Source organism: Atractosteus spatula, chromosome 15 (assembly GCF_055471065.1).
Source record: "Atractosteus spatula isolate fAtrSpa1 chromosome 15, fAtrSpa1.hap1, whole genome shotgun sequence".
Taxonomy (NCBI): domain Eukaryota; kingdom Metazoa; phylum Chordata; class Actinopteri; order Semionotiformes; family Lepisosteidae; genus Atractosteus; species Atractosteus spatula.
In genome coordinates this window covers 19178740-19199403 of record NC_142720.1, presented here as the reverse complement: position 1 = coordinate 19199403, position 20664 = coordinate 19178740, and the positions used below count along the sequence as shown (strand labels likewise).

At 36.8% G+C, this 20664-nt stretch overlaps 1 protein-coding gene across 2 annotated transcripts; it reads right to left on the bottom strand.

Annotated features, from left to right (window-relative positions):
- Positions 1–3762: 3762 nt before the first annotated feature.
- Positions 3763–20661, bottom strand: tmem87b (transmembrane protein 87B). 2 transcript variants are annotated; one of them, XM_088933921.1, is made up of 20 exons: positions 20478–20661; positions 18490–18550; positions 17046–17137; positions 16527–16661; positions 15684–15737; positions 15329–15382; positions 13748–13841; positions 13395–13456; positions 12202–12385; positions 11385–11484; positions 10864–10957; positions 10540–10610; positions 9760–9869; positions 9620–9678; positions 8032–8135; positions 7863–7936; positions 6971–7038; positions 6451–6503; positions 6184–6214; positions 3763–5325 (listed from the first exon to the last, which is right to left on the bottom strand). In XM_088933921.1, exons 1-20 carry the CDS (start codon positions 20625–20627, stop codon positions 5284–5286), a joined length of 1692 nt encoding a protein of 563 aa, XP_088790047.1. In that variant the 5' UTR covers positions 20628–20661; the 3' UTR covers positions 3763–5283. The 2 variants fall into 2 exon arrangements, with proteins under 2 accessions (XP_088790047.1, XP_088790048.1); XM_088933922.1 differs by lacking the exon at positions 10540–10610 and adding an exon at positions 10109–10180 and having other exon boundaries at positions 9760–9868.
- Positions 20662–20664: the final 3 nt, after the last annotated feature.

The window sequence follows — 20664 nt, the reverse complement described above, 5'->3', positions numbered from 1 at the left end:
ATATCTTGTCAAACATTTTATTATTAACATCTGACTTTGTTATTTGTTCAAAGACCTTTACTTTCTTAACCCATGTGAACTGTCTCTTAAAATGCCATTACGTTGTAAGTATTCTTGTAGTTCAGATCTATTGTGTACCAATAACAGATGTAAGACTAACCGATTGGACCTCTACAGGATGAGAAGTGAATGATATGTTGTTAGCACCACTTCTATCAGTTCACCAGCAATTGATCACATATTAAGATCTATTTAGTCCAAAATAAGGGGAAGAACATGGAAGACACAGGTAAGTTTTGTACACTGTTGTTTGACAAACAGTAAGTTAGAAGTCAGGTATCTCTGAAATTTAGGAGAAAATTAAAATTAATTAACTGAGCAAAATAATGAAAGGGATCCAGTAGCAGTGGTGATTCACAGCTCAGCTGGAACACAAGCCATTAGATACAGCAGTTCCCAGGCCCGGGGCTGAGGACCTCTCCTAGTTACTGGTTTAGGAAGAACATCCCTCATTTTCTTAAGTATGACTGCAATATCAGGCTCCAGCAATTCATTACTATTAAGATGTAGACTCTCACTGTCAGTTATGCTAAAATACCCCCAATGTTGTTGGTCATTCAAAATATAGGACATGTTATTGATCTCTTCTATTGTGAAATCCCGTATGCAATGTTCATGCAAAGAATATTTTTTTGTATTACTAATCCTCTTATTTCAAAATTACTCCAGCTTTTAGAGTGCTTCTGATATAGCTAGTCCTAAAAAATGCTGATTGTTATTTATTGCTTGCATTGCAATATTCTGTTCTGCCTCTGAAATTCTAATGTCCTTTTTTCAGCTGTGCCTGTAGGTTGGTACTGTATAGACCATTTCCATGTTTGAATCTTTGTTCTACTAAGCTTTCTGAAGAGCACTGTCTTACCTCAGTTTTTTAATTTCTCCACTTTGCAATACTTTCCTAGATTTGGACTTCAGGAACAAATTTTGGGCCTTTCAATATTTTCCTAACCAGATGCATTTCTGAAACGTTGACATGTCTTTGTCTCCTATTGGTTCTGAATTCTGCTCCCAGTTCGCTGCTTATAAGATCTGTCCAATTTTCCTATCTCAGTTTACCAGGTTAGTCAACCAAGCACATCTACATCGACAACACCGATACCCAAATATTTGGATTCATAAAACAGAACTTGCTGACTTGCTCAAGAATAACAAAACCAGCTTCCCAAAAATGATTTGATTTGATTGTACATCTTCATTTTAGAAAGAACAGTACTACTAGACCCACATTGTCACTGGGGCATTTATTCCATAAGGATACCACATATAATTTCATAAACTGATTCTCGAGCAACATTTGAATTTTGTATTAATATGTTCGTATGTATCATTCCATCATTAAGGGGGATCCCTCACAGTGATAAATAAGACTCACACGGCTTTAATTTTTTTTAAACAGTGTGAAAGAGAGGTCAAGGAGGTCTCTATAAAGGTTCTACTGATTACCCTTGAAACACATCCATTATCTTGACAGCTCTCCACAATGAAGGCAATTCTTGTTCTTCTTATGGTCATCAACCAGCATTCACAGACTTGCCAGGACCTTTTTGTGATCTTCACAGGTTCACAAGAAGGTGTCACAATTCCTAATATTTAGTTGTAGTTAATGGCTGAAATCTTTGAAATGCAAGCAGTTGGGGTGCCTTCTCTTTACCTAACCATAGTCATAGTCAACCCACTGTGCCAAAGAATATGTCAGCCAGAAGCTCATTTGTTCAGGTTAATTTTTCCATTGTTTGCAGCCGATGTCCAGTGACCATCTTAGAAATATCTTTGGGTAGAGGGTGGGATATTCACAGCAGGTGTCTCACCCTCCTCTAGCATATCCTCATGCCTCAGCGTTGTCCTTTCCAGGACTTTTTCTGGAAGCACACAAAATATTATTTCATTTTTGAAGTATTTTTAGCAGGTGTTTCTACACAACTAATAAAGCTGGTTATTCATTAAATAGTTGTGTAGACTGATAATATCAAACTACAGTGCAGTAGTTTAAATTAAACTATTTAATTTTTAAAGAAATCTGAACACTGCGAGTGGAAGTCAGAGAATTGGTCCCATGCTTCCCCCTAGTGGTAAATAATATATTAACACATGACAATGCTACAGGTGTTGCTCTACCTTACAACATACAAAGCAATCTACAAGTAACTGCCAAAATAAAGGAAACACTTGAGTAAATGAGGGATACAAGCATATTGAAAACAGGTGCTTTCACACAGGTGCCATCCCATCATGCTGAGGTCATGTATAAAAATGCTGGGTAGACCCAGGTGCCCATTATTTTGGCTGACATGGCTAGAGGAAGAGATCTCAGTGACTTTGAGAGAGGGGTGATTGCTGGGGCATGTTTGGCAGGAGTTTCAGTGAGGAAACTGCTCAACGTGCTGAAGTTTCATGAGAAGGAGTGGCTGGGGTGATGTCGGCATGGAAGTCAGAGGGAAAGATGTCATCAACTAAGGGCAACAGTGGAGGAAGGTGGATACTCCTCGACCATGAAGTCCGTGCACTGGTTCGAGATGCAAAACGGACAAGCAGCTCTGAATCAGCTGACCACAAATGTCAGTCGAAGCAGGCAGCAGGCAGTTCCATCAAGTCTGTCGGAACTTCACAGAGACCGACACTACGAAAAGGCTGCAGTGCATAAACCCCTTAGTACACCTAAAAATAGAAGTTTGCAAGTAAAGTGGTGCAAAAAACACAGGCAGTGGTCGACTGAGTGATGGAAAAAAGTTATATGGATAGATGAGTCATCCTTCACCCTGTTCGCAACAAGCAGATGAGTACATGTGTGGCCAAAAGAAGCCTCCAGGCTCGACTGCTCATTTCCCAAGGTGAAGGGTTCTGGAGGGTTAAGGTGATGGGTGCATTTTCCTGGCATGGTTTGGGTTGACTCATCCCCTTAGAGGGCAAGGTAAATCTCGCTCCACAGTACAAAGTTCATCAAAGCAGGCTGAATTCATACATCAAAGAATTCACACGAGTCCATGTATCTTTGGCCTGCATCTAGGTTTTTCTGCACTATCAGTGGCATCACTGGACAGCAAAATAATGTTCAGCACGTGTTCCAAATATTTAGACCCATCATTATCACAATTTTCCAATTAAATTTTCCATTCGTAAATTTAAATATTTGAATTCTTTCCTCCTTACCAATCAAAATATTTATGTCCAAATAATTTTCTTTCTTAAAACCAGGAAACAAACTAGTTCCAAATACCTGAAATAGGGCGCTCAGGAGTCAGTGTCCATCAATAACACTGTTAACGCGGTTAAAAGAGAGGATCTAAAAGAATCCATGATTGTCCTGAGAATGTGATTCTATCAGTAGGACAAACCCCACTTACAATCTGTAACTCCAGGATGTCAAGACCACAATCTTCAGTGTCAAAATCAAGCATGAAGCCCAGATCTGTAGAATATAGACTCTGCAGTGTGTAAAGAGTACATCAGCAGTGACCCACCAGACCGCCGCACAGCTGCAGGAGACAGTGTGGACCTCCTACCAAGTCCAGCCTGTTTTGAGACCACACAAAAGTTCCCATCTTACAGCATGTTCCTGTGTTGTTCCACATGGGAAACCACACAGGAACATAAGATGGGAACCTTATTCTTGTTAAATAAAACAACATAACAGACATAGCCTTGTAAACCTCAAAAACATTTTAAGACTCATCCAGTCAAAGGAAAAGTGCATATGCAGAACAGTTGAATTCCAATAAAACCATTTTATTTCATATTTACAATAAATTTAATTAATACTGAAAAAACACCCATTCAGTGAAATGGAAAAGAACTGGAAACACAACTGCATTAGCAGAGCCAGAGCGTTCGACGACCAATATTCTGTGCAATACTTTAAATCACTGCAATACCAATAGCAAAAGTAAACCATGGAAGGCATGAGAAAAAATATTTTTGGTGAACCTACCACCCACTAGATAAAAACACTGTTTAAGTGAAAAAAGAAAATTTGCAGTGTACCATTCACTCAGAAACCATGGCATGGCATGTGTTTTAACTGCAGAATATCTCCCTGTCACATTTGTACTCCTAAAAGTTCAACTGAACTACTCATATTTACTGGATTTGTACAGTACAAATAAAGATAATGACCAATTTTTTTCCGTAAAGTGTTCCCAATACAGTGAAATATACATACTTTTAAAGGTTGACTTTAAAAGAGGCACTTTTTATTAAAATGAGAAAAAAAAGTTCCCTCATATTTAATAATACCATTGCTTTAAGACAAAATAATCTGTATTCAGTGATTAAGGGAGTAACTGAGTTTCGTAAACTACTCCTCAAAAGTAAAGAAAAAAACCTATTATAATAAAGGCTTTCAATGGGATCAGCACACTTCAAACAGCTATAAAGGCAAATAACAGAAAAATCATAAATAATGCGAACTTGTCACTTTGCATTTTCTGACAACGTAATACTCTTTGCTATGCAAAGAGTAAAACGTTTGTTTCTAACTCAAATTGGAGCAGAACAAAAATCCAAACATAATTCCAGAACACAACTCAGAAAGAAACACGATAATTAAACACTTATGTCAGACTATATTTACTACATAGCAGAAAAACACCAGTAAAGGAAATGCAAACCATTAAACATCTTGGTATCAGACGTTATCTTGATTTTGTTCAGCACAGCCTCACAAAATAATATGCTATAAAAATGACAACCACATAGACCCGGTGTAATTTGTTTTATAAAAGTCTAGCTTTGGTATTTTAGGAACTTTGAGAAATCCTTCCTTTTTTCTTCCATTTTGGACAAAGAACTGACAAAGTGTAAGAGCAAAATAAAGTGACTTTTTTATTTTCCTTGCTTGGCCTGAACTGTATACTACTCAGTTTTGCAAATAAAAGGTTTTCCTTATTGTGAGGCCCACAAAAATAAGACAAACTGTAAAATATGACCCATTTCCAATTTAAATCATGGAACTCCAGTAATACTGAAAGTGCATTTACGACTTCATCCAATATTTAAGACCTCACCTGTATTCATAACTACATTTTCCAAAATGATAATAATGGAAACATTTTGTATATTGCTTTGGAATGAAATGGAGAATGAATGATATTTATAAAAGAAAAAAAGTGTGCAATCCCTGAAGAGGCTCATTACATTAAGTTAAATTATCAAATGACCAAGCAATCTGTTATATATTTGGTCATCATTATTGCCAGGCAAACCACCGACAGAGAACAGCCATTTATATCACTCCATCTTCGACATCTCATATTTTGTTGTCATTATTTCCTAGGGTGAAAACAAAGACAGTTACTAATTACAATGTGCTTGTATTACACACTTATTTATTAAAAGCATTGGTATGTCAAGTCCATAAAATATTTGGTTTTCTTGCATTAAGCAAATCAGCTCTTTGCATATGCAGTGTATTTCTGACCTATGCATTAAATTAGACTGTATGAAAAATGTTATTATGGCCATTAAGGGTAGCATCTTTGTTACTTCCAAAGGGTAAGAAAAATAAATATGAATTCTAGTTTCTAATGTACAGAGCACAGCCCCAGAACACAGCAGAACTGATCTTTTATTCCTTTTATTCCTATCACCATCTGCTTGTATTAGGTCCAATCCACTGTGCTTCATTTTACATAAGGAGCTATACAACAGCAGCAGTATCGTCAAGTCAAGACTGCTCATGGTACAGCTTTGAACACGTGTAGTTTACAAAGTGACACTTGGATAATACCAAACATGAGACAAAACTCCATTCTGCCTATTCATGTCAGTGAACAACAGTAAACAAGGTAAACTTGAAAAAAAGTCTTGAATATTAAAAATACCTCAGAATTTGTTCCACGTGATTCTAACAAATTTAGGTTATACTCCCAAATAAAAATAGTATGAAACAGACTGGAACCTCTTAATCTGGTTGTGCGTAACAAATGTAGATATTTTGTATTCATTGTTTTGCTACATTTGGCATTGAAAAGTTTGATAGAATGATTCTTTAAGGATTAATATAGTTGTGGAAATGAACATTTCTACAAAGAACATCTGAAAATATTTAGCACTACTGCGCCTAAATTTCAAGAAAAGGAAAAAATGCGTGCATTTTTTAAATTCTTGATAGGAATAAGATTAATTTACCTCATCTGAATCCAGGAGGACTGGCAGGGCTCTGTAATTGTAAAAATGTTTTTTGGCATTGTTATGGACTGACAAGGTAAAATGAAAACACTAATCACCTGAGAAAGCAGATTTGCATGAAACATGGCATCTTTTAAAATTCGGGGTCAACAGTACAATTACAGTTCTAAATTCTTCAGCAAAAAGAAATATGAACCAGAGACACCCGACTCAGAGAGCACACCTCGGTGTAGCTAACAGAAAAACCACATGGTCACTTATACTTACACATCTGAAAGCGAAGATGGAATGTTTTCTTCCACCCATCTTAAGTTTTCATCCTTTAAAGAGAACAAGACAAGGTAACCTCAGACTTAAGTCCACTTGTTAAATTTCATCAGTATAACTTTGTTTCAAATTTTATATAAAGAGTAGCAAGGAGGATCTCTAGCGACCAAGGAGACAAAGGCAGACTAGCTCTAGCCCCGTCCACCCTTCAGGTTGTTCTTCATGGAGCCTGCAGAGAAATGGGGTTTGGTGGTGAAGGGGGGGAGGTGGGCACCTCCACTCACTGAGGGGTTCTATTGTGTTACCTCAGGCACCTCGCCTGCCTGGATCAGTCTGTCTCGCCTCTCTCCATTCGAGAGGAGGACTGCAGCTCTTCTGTTGCCCGTGGACAAGGAAAGCAGACAGAGGGATACTGGGACAGGGGAGTTAACAGATTTTATTTTACCCACCTCTTTACTAAAAACTTCCCCCCATCACTCCCTAAAGATGACGAATTTGTTTCAGACACACTGATACTTACAGGATGAGCTACAGGCTTTGATGTCCCATTTGATTCAGATTTTGATGATCTTTGCTTGATGCCACTAGCTAAAAATGAACACAATATATTAAATTCCAGTAACAGAAACAAGAAGCACAAATGCACAAAACACACACACAAAAAGCTTTCAAAAGTTTACCCTTTCCTACAGGATATTCAACATTTTAATTCTTAAGATTACCAGATTTCCTGAATGAAAATATAATTTATATCACAATTTTTTGGTATTGTAGCAGTTCTGAAATCATCCAAATTACTAATTATAGCAGCATATTTATTATTAAAATGATGGTGTGTATGGTAGTACATTTTAGAATGATTTAAGCTCTAAATTTTGTAATTGTGTTATTACCTCCAATGGTAATGCATTTTTTGCAGTTTCCTTTGTCTGTTCACAGTTTCTCTATGTGATGATAAGAAAGGTGAAGGAGATTAACCCCCACCCCCAAGTCTACAAAAAGAGCACTTTAACCAAACAACCTGTTCCTATGAGTCTGCTGAGCGATATAGTAGCCACAATTGCTTTCATTTTAGTAGTGCATGATATTTAGTATGATGGATCGTCATATTCTCCAGGAGAATAAGCTTATTAAAACAAAATGCCAAATTAAAAACTTAAACATTGCCTTAATAGCTGTACCAAACCAAGTGAATATATACCTGCAGAACAGCATTAGAAGAGTTTCTAAGGAGAAAGGACATTATTCCTATTAGGCAGGTTTGGTTGTTCTTATCTAATTGATCCCCAAAATCTCATCCAGCGAGTTCTGGAACCATCTTGAAGTCTCACGTTTCACATTATGACTGGCTGTTTTGTAATAGACTCCCACAACTATATAATCAGGTACATCATAATATTTGCAGAACCTACCTAAATTATCTGACAGCAAAAACTCTTCAATCTCTTCATCATCAGAGTCATCCATTAATGGTGTGAATGCATATCTTTGGAAAAATAAACGCACATTTAATTTAAGATTAAATGGGAAGCAGCCAGGACAGGGTTTTGGTTAATATTCAGATTTATACTGTACGCAGACCTCTGATTGATTGCGGATGGCCTCCACAGAAACATGATTACCAACAGCATGATGGAAAACAAGAATCTCCAGAAGGCATCATCCACCCAAAGCTCCCTCCAGTCCTGTAGACACACAAAGAAATTGACTTTGAAGTAAACATGGATGATTTGCTGCATTAAAGAACTACCAAGCACTAAATTATAAAACTTACAGTATCATACTGTTACACATTGTGGAGGTTGTAATAGTTAACAGATGTTGGATAATAGTCAGTCAGTTCTGACGTCAGCTTGAGTACAAGCAATTGAAAAAATACATAATTAAACATTCCCACTGAGAACATACCGAGTGACGTCATATGACTTCTTTAATATACTGTGAACATTTTGGTGGTTGAGAAATAAACAGGCTGTAGCTAAAAACACTGAAAACAAAATTAATGCAAAGACACAAAGCACCAATATCTACATCCTGTGATGTACAGTTGAAAATGAGTTCCAGATCCCAAAATTGCATCCAGACTTCACATACTCACTTACTAAAATTGACCAAGCCTAATGCATTCAGACATAGAAGTAAGTAATCCAATTTCATTAATTGAAGTCCACTATAGGCGAGACCACACTCTAATCCCAATGGAGGAGACAACCACTGGTCCACAAGGGTTAATAATGCATTCAAATACAAACAAGAGTGACACACCTTGCCTGGCAGATTTTAAAAAAGGAAGTTAAACAATTCTACATATACAAACATTACAGCTTATTTCCTTACATTTGAGTCCCTTTGGTGCCCAAATGTCTGAGGAATCCAAGGGGTGAGGAGTAGTGCCAGAACCCTCTGGTTCCAATATCAGCCCACTCCAGTTCCAGCTGTACCACTCTACAGCCAGGGCATTGCAAGCACATCGTCGATCATGTGATCTTGCCTAGTTCTCCAATAAATCCCAGTCTCAAAAGCTGTCATATATCTGTTGTGTCCACTCACCTGGGGTTTTTTTATTGGGTAGGATAACCACAAACTGTACAAACACATCCACAGATACCAATCTATACCAGTAAAAGCTACCATTCCATTTATTAGTATCATGATCCTCTGTGGTCTGTTCATTTAGAATGTTTAAAAGAACTGAAATCTCTTGTGTGTTAAACAAAGGAGACTACAAGAGGACATGATCCAAGTAAGATCTTGAAATTTAAAGGAGAGCTTTGTCAGTGTTGTTAAGACCAATAGGCACAGAACGATTAAAGCAGAAACTAAGTGATTAAGACGGCAGGGTTGTAGAGATTTGAATACAAGAAGCTATCTACTTACGGTGTTGAATCTCATTACCAGAGATCCTTCAAGCAACATCTTGATGTGATTAATGCACAACTAGCATCCAAATGAGAAGGATGAGCTGAATGGCCTCATCCCATTCATAAAATATTTTTAATAATGAATCCACAAGAAATTACATAAACTTTCTCCAGGATTTAAAAGTTTTAAATTTAACAAAAAATATCATATAGTGCTGTGTGGTGCCTTAAATAATTACAATAGTGAGTAAGACACTTGTCTTACCAACATCAACATGATATGAACAGTCAAAATTCACAGTACTCACTGACTGACAATCTGCCAATCGAAACTTTTTTGTTGTCCATATCATGAAAATTATTGAAGCTGTAAAAAGAAAACAGAAATTAGCTCTTTGTGCATCCAAATATTTTGGATTCAAATGAATTATTGCACTGGAATACTTACCTATTATTGCAAATATTAATGTATTTGTAAAGTGCCTGTAAAGAGATAACTTCACTGGATTTCTCCTTAATTTTAATGTCTTTAGGGTTTGAGCCAAAGTGACAAATATGTGGAAAATGGTCAAGGAAAAAACAAAACAGCGTCATAAAATGCATAACACTAAGATGTAGTTTGACCACACACGCTTGTAATACTTCATCATCAGGACATTTACCCCAGTTGAATCAGTTTCATAACAGAGTAAAGAAGCCAGTACTGTAATCAAATCTTTAAAAAGAAAAAGAAATTGTATTTATATAGGCACCAACACAAGCAACTGACAGAAACAAGTAGCATAATAAAAGGATATCCACCAGCATAAACCAGAGTCAAGCAAAGCCAGAGGAATATTGGCAAGAAGGGCAAGGTCAGAATCTTTTGCCTAAGAAAGAAAATGTGAAACTGAGGAATTCAGTGGCAGAGCTGTGGTAAATTCTGGATTGTTAAAAAAATTACACTGAAAGAGTATAATACATGCATGCAGATAGTGTAAAACACTCCACCTGATTCTTCTAAGTATTTTGCAAGGTCTGAAACTCCTGAAAACTACGTCTTATTTTAAAGTTGAAATGGCCATCTTTATGAACACTCTCAGAAAATACTGTGGCCCAATTTTCTCTGTGGATAAATGGTCTATTTACAGCAATATTATTTAATAAAACTCCTGCTGCATTAGCTTTTTTTTTAAAACTAAAATACCTTCACTTTTCCATGTCCCAAAAACATTTTGAAAAGGATATGAACCACACAAAGCCGGTATTAAACATGTTTAACACAATCTCTGATATGAGGGCAGGAGCATTATCGCGACCCTTTCAAATTAGGAAAACAAATTTGAAATTAAGCAAGGATGCTCAGTGCTCCAGACATAAAAGATTCCAGCACCATAAACTTATTGAAAGACTTGGCTTTGCACCGATATATTTAATATTTAACAGCAAAAAATAGATACAAAACAACTTAAACATGCTATAATCAGGATAGTGATATATATAGCAGTATATATTAACACATTTGTATAATTATTTTTCCACTTCATCAATCGCATAAAATAAAATAATTTACCCCTGTTATTCTCAAAACTCCTTCAACAGCTGCAAAGATGAAATAGAGAACTCCTAATCCAACAACTCTGTGCATCACTGTTCCTAGTCGGGGCCTGTTATGGACAGAAAAATTAAAACAATTACAGGCAATGCGCAAAAAAGGTCTTTCAAAAAGAAGCAAGATAAGAAGATGCAAGATTGTTTAAATACAAGTTGACAGTGAACTTTTACTTCCCCCCCACAGAGAGGCATGCACATTTTATGACTAATATGGCTTTGCTTGGCTGATCCGTCACTTGTGTGCCAATGAATGCAATGCTGACCGCAAAGTTAGAGGTGGCTGCTTGCCACTTCCCGTTTAAATATTTCTCTTGTGTTTTCTCTGCTGATTTTGTGGCATCCCTAGACTGTGTAAAAAAATAAGACTTAATTCTAAGAAATATAAAGCTCAAAATACTTAGGTTATGATCAATATTCAAGTCCACTAGGCCACTGTGTCACATGATGGTGATAAATATAAAAGATCCTTCAGACACTTACTTGACTATTCCATATCCTAGGCTCACAATGATCACCAGTAGCCGTGCTAATGTCCGTTTCAGTGCAGAAATAAGTTCAGCAAAGATCAACAATCCTTGTGCTGAAAAGATTAAGTAATCAAGAACAATAACTAGATATTCGTTTTAATACAGTATATGTGCACACACTTAAAGGTCTACAGTGTACCGTATCATAAAACATTAAATGTTCAAAACGTTGACTCAATTTCCATTTTGGTATTCAAATCCACTGCTGTTAGTGTTTTATCATGCTGGGAGAGACATAAAACATATTCAATACCTGCAAAGAGCACATTCAAATTGCTGATGACACTGTCTGCCTTATCTTCAAGTGCTGTCAGGTCTAAGGACTCAGTAGGCAGATCATATACTGTATATGGTTAAAGAAGGGTGTTCTAAGGTATGAAAGAGGTGTGTATTTAGCTGATGCTTTTATTCATAGCAAATTTCTTGTGTACCCATTTATACAGCTGGGTACTTTACAAAAGCAATCGGAACGACGTACTGTAACTTGCTCAAGTAAACAACTTGTACTGCCCCACTCCGATTTGAGCCCACAAACTTCCAGTTACAGAACAAGTTGCAGAGCCAGAGTCTTAACTCAACACTGCTGTGCACAGTCCTTAGAACTACATCACTGAAGCTGCTTGGCACATTTTTTATCTTTCTTAGCATCAGAACAGGACAAAGCAAATAAGCAGGATCTTAATAAGGAAACGGAGAGGTTCATGTCAGTGCTTAAATTTCACGATAAAGTGCTCAGCAACCCTTTGTCTAGAAAAAACAATGGAGCTTACATGCTGACCCTACAAAGTTGGTATTTTGATACTCAGCACAGAACACTGCTTTCTCCAGCATTCCCAGGAAGATAACAGCAGCAATCCAAAACTGGATCCTCAGGAGATCTTTCCAATAGCACGCTGACCACAGAAACCACAGCACTCCATAAAGAATGTAGATGATGCACATCACCATGTAGAACTAAAATGAATCAACAATGTTTCATAAGAGAATGAGTTTCATCTCATCAATGATGAAAAAACACAGGCTGTGAGAGACTTGTGACGTTACCAGAAAACCGACAAGGGGAGGCAGTGATTTTGAAAGTCAATATTATGGGGCCTCAGTTAACGGTACCCAGCTTAGCACTATTTTGGTTAACACTCTAGGAAAATGTAATTAAAAAAAACAAGCATAAGACAAAGCTTATGGTTCAACAAAGGTTTAACTATACTGTACCTACATACAGTATATACTGTTTGTTTATATTTACTGATATGTATAATCCAGGCATCCATCAATCCATTTTCTAAACGCTTCATCTAATTCAGGCTCCAGTTCCCTGCAACCTTATGCCAATTGTGTGAGAAATTAGAAATAACAAATAGTGTCCTGTGAAGAACTGAGGAAGATGTGATTGAAACTGAGAAGCTCTTCAGCACACAAGCACTAAAGGAAAGCTACAGGGGTTTCTGCAGGAGAATATAAATGCTTCTGACCTAGAGATGGAGCAAAACACAGCAGCACCTCCTTCAGTTCAGCAGTGGGCAGCTAACAGACAGGCCCTGATATGGCTCACTAGAGAGGGTCGACTCATTTAAATTAATGATTTTCTGCTTTATTCACATTTGTACTGGTCTATTTGATGTACTGCTGTGCTTAACAGCAATACCCAAAATGGTGGTTCTAAGCAAGCTATTATAAATTTGGGAGGTGCTGGGAACTCCATAGGAGCCATATTAGAATGAACCTGGATACTGACCCATGGCACCGATTAACAGCACTAATCAAGGCGCCATAGTTGCGGAAGAGCAGAGCAATGCAGTATGAACAATTTTTCATGACATTTAAAGCTTTCAGTGGGGCAGGAGGTTTCTGACAAACATCAATGTTAAATAAAGTGAGCATGCTGAAGGGATAAAAAATATACATGACTGAAAAAAAAGCATAATATATGGAGGAAAAAATACTTGAGAGAAAAAATACTTACAATCATCAGCGGCCATTCTGTAACAGATATATATCCATGGCTGCCTTTCATAGTTACTTGCACTAAAAGAAAAGGATTGCTTTATTTTCAAAAAGAACAAGTCTTACACCACATTAGGGTTCAAACTCCTTCCAATTAGTACTGAGAAACCGATTTATCAAAGTAACTTATATACTAACACAGACATGAATCACTTAAAAGTAAGGCACACACTTATACAGAAACTTTTCTGTTGTTTTTTGCTCCTTAGCTATTTATGGGTCACAATTCAGGACTTTTAGTTTGTTGAGACTTCCTTATGACATTACTTATTTACAACAGATCACATGCAATCTGGTTAATAAGATAATTACCTGACAAATTCCAGTTAGCTTTTCCATCATATGTTTTAAAAGAAACCACTAATAAATACGGCCCATCTCTCCATGCTGTGACTATAACATCCTCCTAAGGAGAGAATTAGGATTGCATGAACCTATGTCTGCACAGAAGAAACAACATCCACGTTTAGTAACAACAAGGTCTGTTATGAGTATACAAACGTGTGCATGGCACAATACTGGAGTTGTTGAGGACCATGGTTGACTAATGTCCACCTACCCCAGCAGTGCTCTGCCGGTTCTTACTGCCTGATAGTCCTGGTTACAGTCCGATAGTCACATGAACCATAAAAGCTCCTTTTTCACGCCTGAGCCACCAAGCTCAACCTGTGCTATGAACAAGCAACTTTACCGGTCAGAACCCAGACTAGCAAACTAAATCATATCTTTATGTACGTCTATCCACAGGTTAAACTGTGCAGAGAAAGAGAGAGGTTTGTTTCTGGGATGAGCAGTCAAATTTCAGTATACCAATAAAATATACCAAAAGAACCAGTTGTGGGCTCTCTTAGCCTCAAATATTTTTATACAGTAAACCCTCTCTTTAACACACACTGGATTTAAAAGGCAAATTCTGGTGGGAGGGGAGGGGGCTCTGCAAACACTAATGGACCACCCTGCAATTCCGGACATACAGTACGGTAGTTCATTAAAGTACCAATCTCTCCCTAATTATTGACCCAAAGCAGAGTTTCTGGTATTACTTTTATGGTTTTCTTGAGGTATTCACTATAATACACTTTTTTCAGGACAAATAATGAGTATAGGAGAAATAAAAGTAGGAAAGTAGTTGTAAAATATCATTAACGTAGCAAAGTATTTTACATTACACTGTACATTACTGACTGCCCTTCACGGCTGAAGAATGATTGCATGAAAATTAAACTTTAACACAGGGAGATGCAACATTAGACATCATGTACATAAAAGAACAACATTAAAATGCTAGAATATATATAAAAAGGCTTTACAAAATTGATAAAGAAACTATATCAGTTTTTTGTGGGGTCACAATTTCTCATCGTTAATTTAATGGATAGCCACCAATCCCACATACTCCTCCTCCCCTATAAGTCCAGTAAAGCGAGGGTTTATTGTATTTTTGTAAATATTAAAAAAGTGAGCTCCAGAATATGGCAAAGCAAACAGCCAAGCACATTAATATCGATGAGATAAAGTAAAGTAAAGTTAGTGTTAAAATTTAAGAGTTCTTACAGACCCAGTTGTCTAAACAGCGCGAAGGGTCAGAGAATAAAGCAGTTCTTAGGGAATACCATCTCCAATTATAGCGTGATGCTGGCAGATGAGCAATCTGTCACCACAAATGTCACCCTGTGCTTAGATGTAAAAGATTTACAATACTTAAATAACAAAGCAGTTCATTAAATCATGGTTGCAATTTCTGACACTGCTCAAAATGCTTTTTGAATAACCTAAAAATGTGTGTCAATATTGTTGAACATAACTAGTTGAAAAACAGTTTGAATTATGACTAAGTAAAATAACACACTACACATGCACTGAATAAACACTGTAACTGCTCAGGGCTTTTACCAGAGAGTGAAATTCAGCTGATCCATTCTGTGTCCGTGTAGAAGATAATGTGTACTGAAAGAAGAGGGGGGGAAATTATTACAGAGAGAAACACACAAAGATTTCCATCAACATGCACTCACTTGGTTGCATTCATTAATGGCCTGTTTAAAGAGAAGGGAATTAGTGATAAGTAAGATAAAAGCTGATCATTATGGATTGATTATTGATTCATTGCATTTAGCTTTAAGTGGGTAATAAAAATACAACAGTGGTTAAGTACAATACCAGAATTTAAATACACTAAAAAATAAAACTATGTACTTCATTCAGATTCATTCCTTTTCATCCGATACAAAAGTATACATCCATTTACCTTTTCAGCAGGTGCCGAGGGTGGCAAGATTGAACGTGGCAATGAATTACTCTTCTGAAAATAAAAGTGACAGTTTGCAATTTTAAATATACAAGTACTGTAAAGGGACATTTTAGAACAATACGTTTTATGTTGTACTGAAGGTCTACATTATTTTTTTTTTAAAGCATTTGTTTCAGGATGTTTTGGAAAAAAGTTATTCCGCTGGGTAAAAAGAAATGTAACCAAACTACGAAAGAAATGTAATCATGTTTTATTATGTTTGTTATGGCATGCACACAGCTTGGGGTTATCAGATTTCTTTCCAAGTGAAAGTTGAAAACACAGACACATGCCTCTGTCAAGTCAGATATTACCAGGAATCAGTGTTCCAGACTTTCTTATGGTGGCCTTGGCCTCATTTCTTTCAATATCAACATTTTGTTTTGCATGTTTTTGTGATGTTAATTTTCAGTCTATTTGTGATTTTCAAGTGTGTCCCAAAGTTAAACTGCAGTTAAGTGTGAAATGTGAAATTTTGCATGCTTTACTCAATGAATGTTTTTCTTAATTAGCCCCTATGCTCCCCTTCAGACACTATTTTTTTTTATTTAAACATATGACTTCATTGAATTTAAATAATATTTTCCTTCCCTGATGAGTCACTTCGTCCTTACATTCCAATTTTTTAATTGCTTAGGTTTGCTTAATCAGAGAGACTATGGAGACACCTGGAGGATAAGAATTGAAACACATTATTATAAAGACAAACAAAATCCATGGCTCTATTCATGTCCTTTCTTCAAAGCAAAAAAGTCCAAATGGATGTAAAACTTTTTAAAGGAGTGAACTTAATATACTTACATTTAACACTGGAAAGACTTGCAGCTCGTTATGGCAGACAACATTATGGTATGTGTGATTAATGTACTCTCCTGCTCCAAAAGGGTTTGGATCAAGACTTTCTCCACGACTGAGATATGTTTTATCATACATCTCCTAAGAAAAGGAAAGAAGGATAAAGTTAGATATAATAATTGCTTTTATTTCAGTTTTAAGACACCAATTACAAACATCACATCACCCTTTTTTAAAATTTTAAGAGGAATGTTATCACACCCGTGAAGACTTAATATATTAAGACTTCCTGAGAGACACTCTGTATGATTAGAACTCTGTACTAATGAATATTGGTATCAGATATGCTGAACTATGTCATGTTCTTCATATTTATTTATGAAAACTAAGTTTCCTTACATTGAAACACTTAATCAAAACTGGTCTAACTGTACATCATTCAATCAGATGTATAGCGTGTATAACTTATCTTAGAAAGGAAGTCTGTTTAGTTGTATTTCAAGAAAATGTTCGTCTGTTACTTACATCAATATTGTTAAACTCATTGTGACAGGGGTAATATTTTAGATACCACTTGATTGTTAATCTCGTCACTTCCGGACAATGAAAGGACTTCACTGAGAAAAAGAGACATTAGAATAAGGAGAAAAGCAATTTAAGATGTACTCAAAGTATCCTTTTATTTTACAACACTTAATACATTTTTAAAAATGCTTCATTCATTTAAACCAAATGATTCTACTTAGCTTTACATAAAAACTTCACACCCACTGAGCCAAAAGTCTTTACACACGGGTTTTTTTTAAATAATAAGACCAACTAACTTAATTTAGTGGATCAGAAATTAAGCAACAGCTTCTTTGCAGCTTCCGCATGCTGACAGAGCTATAATATAATGTTTCTGAAGGACAGAAGAGTTACTTACACTCCAGCACACATATCCAGTACAGAAACACACATGTTCCAAAGTTTCACTCTTTGTCATCAGACCTTCATTAATGTTTGCATTTCGACAATTCTCTTTTGTAGCTAAAAAACTAAACAACTTTTAATTCTAAAACAAAATGAGCTTTACACTTTTCACATCTCTTTCACATCTTAGCCACCGAGTATTCTGTAGCATCGGCTTCACATGCACAGTTGATAGGAGATGCTGCTTTGTGATCACAAGCCATTTCAGTCCTGTGGTTTACCAGCTGATATGTTTAAATATCGCACATTTATTTTCAGAAACTGTTAAAAAAGATGCCCTGATTTATATTATTTTAAAAACACTATAGCTGTGGTGTAATATAATCACCACTAAAATATTTCTAAAAATTAACACTGATACACAATCCTCTACCCAGAGGACAATGAACACATCGCAAACTTGTCATGCAATAAAGAAGCAGTTGTGAGTAACTTTTTATAAACAAAGTGTAATTTTTTTTAAACACTGTCACTGTGAAACATGAAACAGAGACCACAGAAAATGCTTAGTGATGCAATATTTTGGATGTTTGCTGAGTAAGAAATACTGAGATGTCATTAAAAATCACAACTGTTGAAATTACTCACGAACATCTATCTTTTAACAAACTTTAAAATTCAATTCAAAATGATTGGTTATAATTATATCTTAACAGTTACTAAACTCAGCAACTGTTTTGGAGAGTAAGTTCTGGTACATTAAGGAATGGTTTCAGAATCCAAGACAGATCTATACTTGCTTAACGAGAATCCATTAGACAGTCAATAATTACTGTTTAACAAGTTTAGCAGTTATAGCAGTACTATATGATATTCAGTGGAAACCTGATGGATGACAATTACATAAAATCAGCCTAGACGTGGATGTACCAAACAGCATTAATGTGACAATAATGAAGTGAAATAAAAATATACCATTGACCTTTTGTTTTGCAAAAGCAACTCTTCTAACATGGAAAATTTAAGCATTTTCTCCGCTGAACCCAAGAGCACATACCTTTAAGGTAAATATCGGTGTTTTCAAACAAGGATTTCTGCAGGAGCAGTGGCCTTGAAGTCTGAAAAAAATGGGAATGGTAACTAAAAACGGAAAAAAAACAGTACTCAATTTTCTCTCTGCGCTATGAATGAACTGCACTGTTCTCCCCATACCTGTTTTCAGAAACAATATTACACTACATTTTAATGTGAGTAAACGTTTTAACAAGCTCCGATATTTCATATGAACTGGTATCAGTTAGTTATACTTCTAAACAACTCTTGTCTAATACAACAAAGTAGGTTTTTTGTTCAAAATTATTATACATAAGGGGGGCTCATTGGCACAGTGGTTAGTATTGCTGCTTCACAGGGGTGGGGTCATAGGTTCAATGCTGGCCTTGGGGTGCTATCTGTGTGAGGTTTGTATGTTCTGCCTGTGTTCACATGGGTTTTGTCCAGAAGCTCTGGTTTCCACACAGTCCAAAAGCGTACTGGTAGGTTAACTGGCTTCCAGGATAGATCTCCCTAGGGTGAGTGTGTATGTTTGGGTCTGTGCGTGCCCTGTGATGGACTGGCGTCCCCTCCTTGGCGTGCGTTGCTAGCCGGGTGGTTGCTAAACAGCTCCCCTGTGACACTGAGCTGCATAAAGCGGATAGAAAATGGATGGATAGTCCAGATTTCTAGCTGCACACCAGGGATCTGAAAACTAAATTAAACACGTAACTGCCTGCCATTATGTGGAATTACAGTAAAAAAAACGGTAACGCATATAAAAGAAAGCGCTGTTCACAATTCAAGGCTTAAATTCCCACATGACATATTTACACAGAATACACATGACATGGATCAACGTGACCCAAGAGCGTATTTCCGGCATCTGTTAGCTGGCTCTGTAATCGGATACTTGTACTGTTACAGGCATAGCGGTAAAAGGGGAACCTGGTATAAATAATTTACTTTTGAAAGACTTCATATTATAACATAAATTTAAAGATCTTCCTTTAATAAAAATGAATGTATGAAAGATCTCCACCCATCTTTACAAAAAATACTAAACGTACCGCATATTAAACCTAAGTCTTAATATACATGTTTAGTACTAATAAGACTGAGTAACCTTCTACGACCAAAATATGACGATGAATAATGACTTAAAACAAACTACAATAAACTAGTCTGCTGCATCTGCAGTAACAGCAATTTTCGTTAAAGAAAAACTTTTGAGAAATAACGTCATATCGTTAAATGTAATCTTTCAGACAAAACTAAATAACTATTGTTAAAATAACGGTGGTGTTAAATTAAGATAAAACGTCAATGCACAGCCTGAGGCAACAGAAATTCAGGCACCACTGCTCAGACAAGGGACACGGTATATGACAGCTCGTAACGTAACAGGAACTAGACTAGTCCTGTCTTGAGCTATACCCTTTCTGCATTGTTAAAAATAGGATTAAATTTAAAACTTCTGCGATATCTGTAAAACGTTTGAATCCACACTAAATACAAGCAAAAGCAACACACAGCTAAAAGGACTGTCCTGCATTCCTACATTAATTCTTTAAATTATTTTTCTTTCTCTGCACACCCTCAACTCGCTTCATTCAGAAATTTTACAGAGAGTACGGCTCTGGGGCTGCATTTTAAAAACAGCCCTGCACATCCGTGACACTTGTGAAGAGTTTCATGACATGTTAAGTCTTAAAGGTACGATAAAATCAAATATTAAGGGTCGAACTTATCGATAATGACGAAAACATCTTATCTCTAGATGCTACTGATCATAGCTCTGGACGTTCGCTAGTTACGTTAGTTTTTTCTGTCGCTTTGCTCAAATCTGCAATGCCAGTCCTTTCCTATGCGGCGTTGGCGGGGCCTGTTTGTGATTCCAACAGCGGGGTCGGAGTTGCAGGCAGCACCGAGCTCATAACTCAAGGCTCAGTCTGCAGCGGTCTTCCCTCCCTGCCAGTCTCCCCTTTCGCTTTTCTTCCTCAAAGCACTTACATTGTCGATCGTGAACGTCCACTGCCCTGGCTCAGGGGTAGCTTCAGCTCCACGGTCAGTAGCCCACAGAAGCATCCTTGCGAACAGTGCAAACCACAGTCTGGTTTTCCATGGGCTGCTCTGTATCACCCACCGGACCGCAGCGGCCATTTTCCAATCAGGATGCGAAGGAGCGCTGCCAGCTCAC

Coding starts and splice junctions, on each gene's coding strand:
- tmem87b (XM_088933921.1), bottom strand. CDS start 20,627: ATGGCCGCTGCGGTCCGGTGGGTGATACAGAGCAGCCCATGGAAAACC. Junction 15,383..15,683: donor CCTCGGCACCTGCTGAAAAG/GTAAATGGATGT, acceptor CTCTTCTTTCAG/TACACATTATCTTCTACACG. Junction 10,958..11,384: donor CTAGGATATGGAATAGTCAA/GTAAGTGTCTGA, acceptor TGTCCATAACAG/GCCCCGACTAGGAACAGTGA.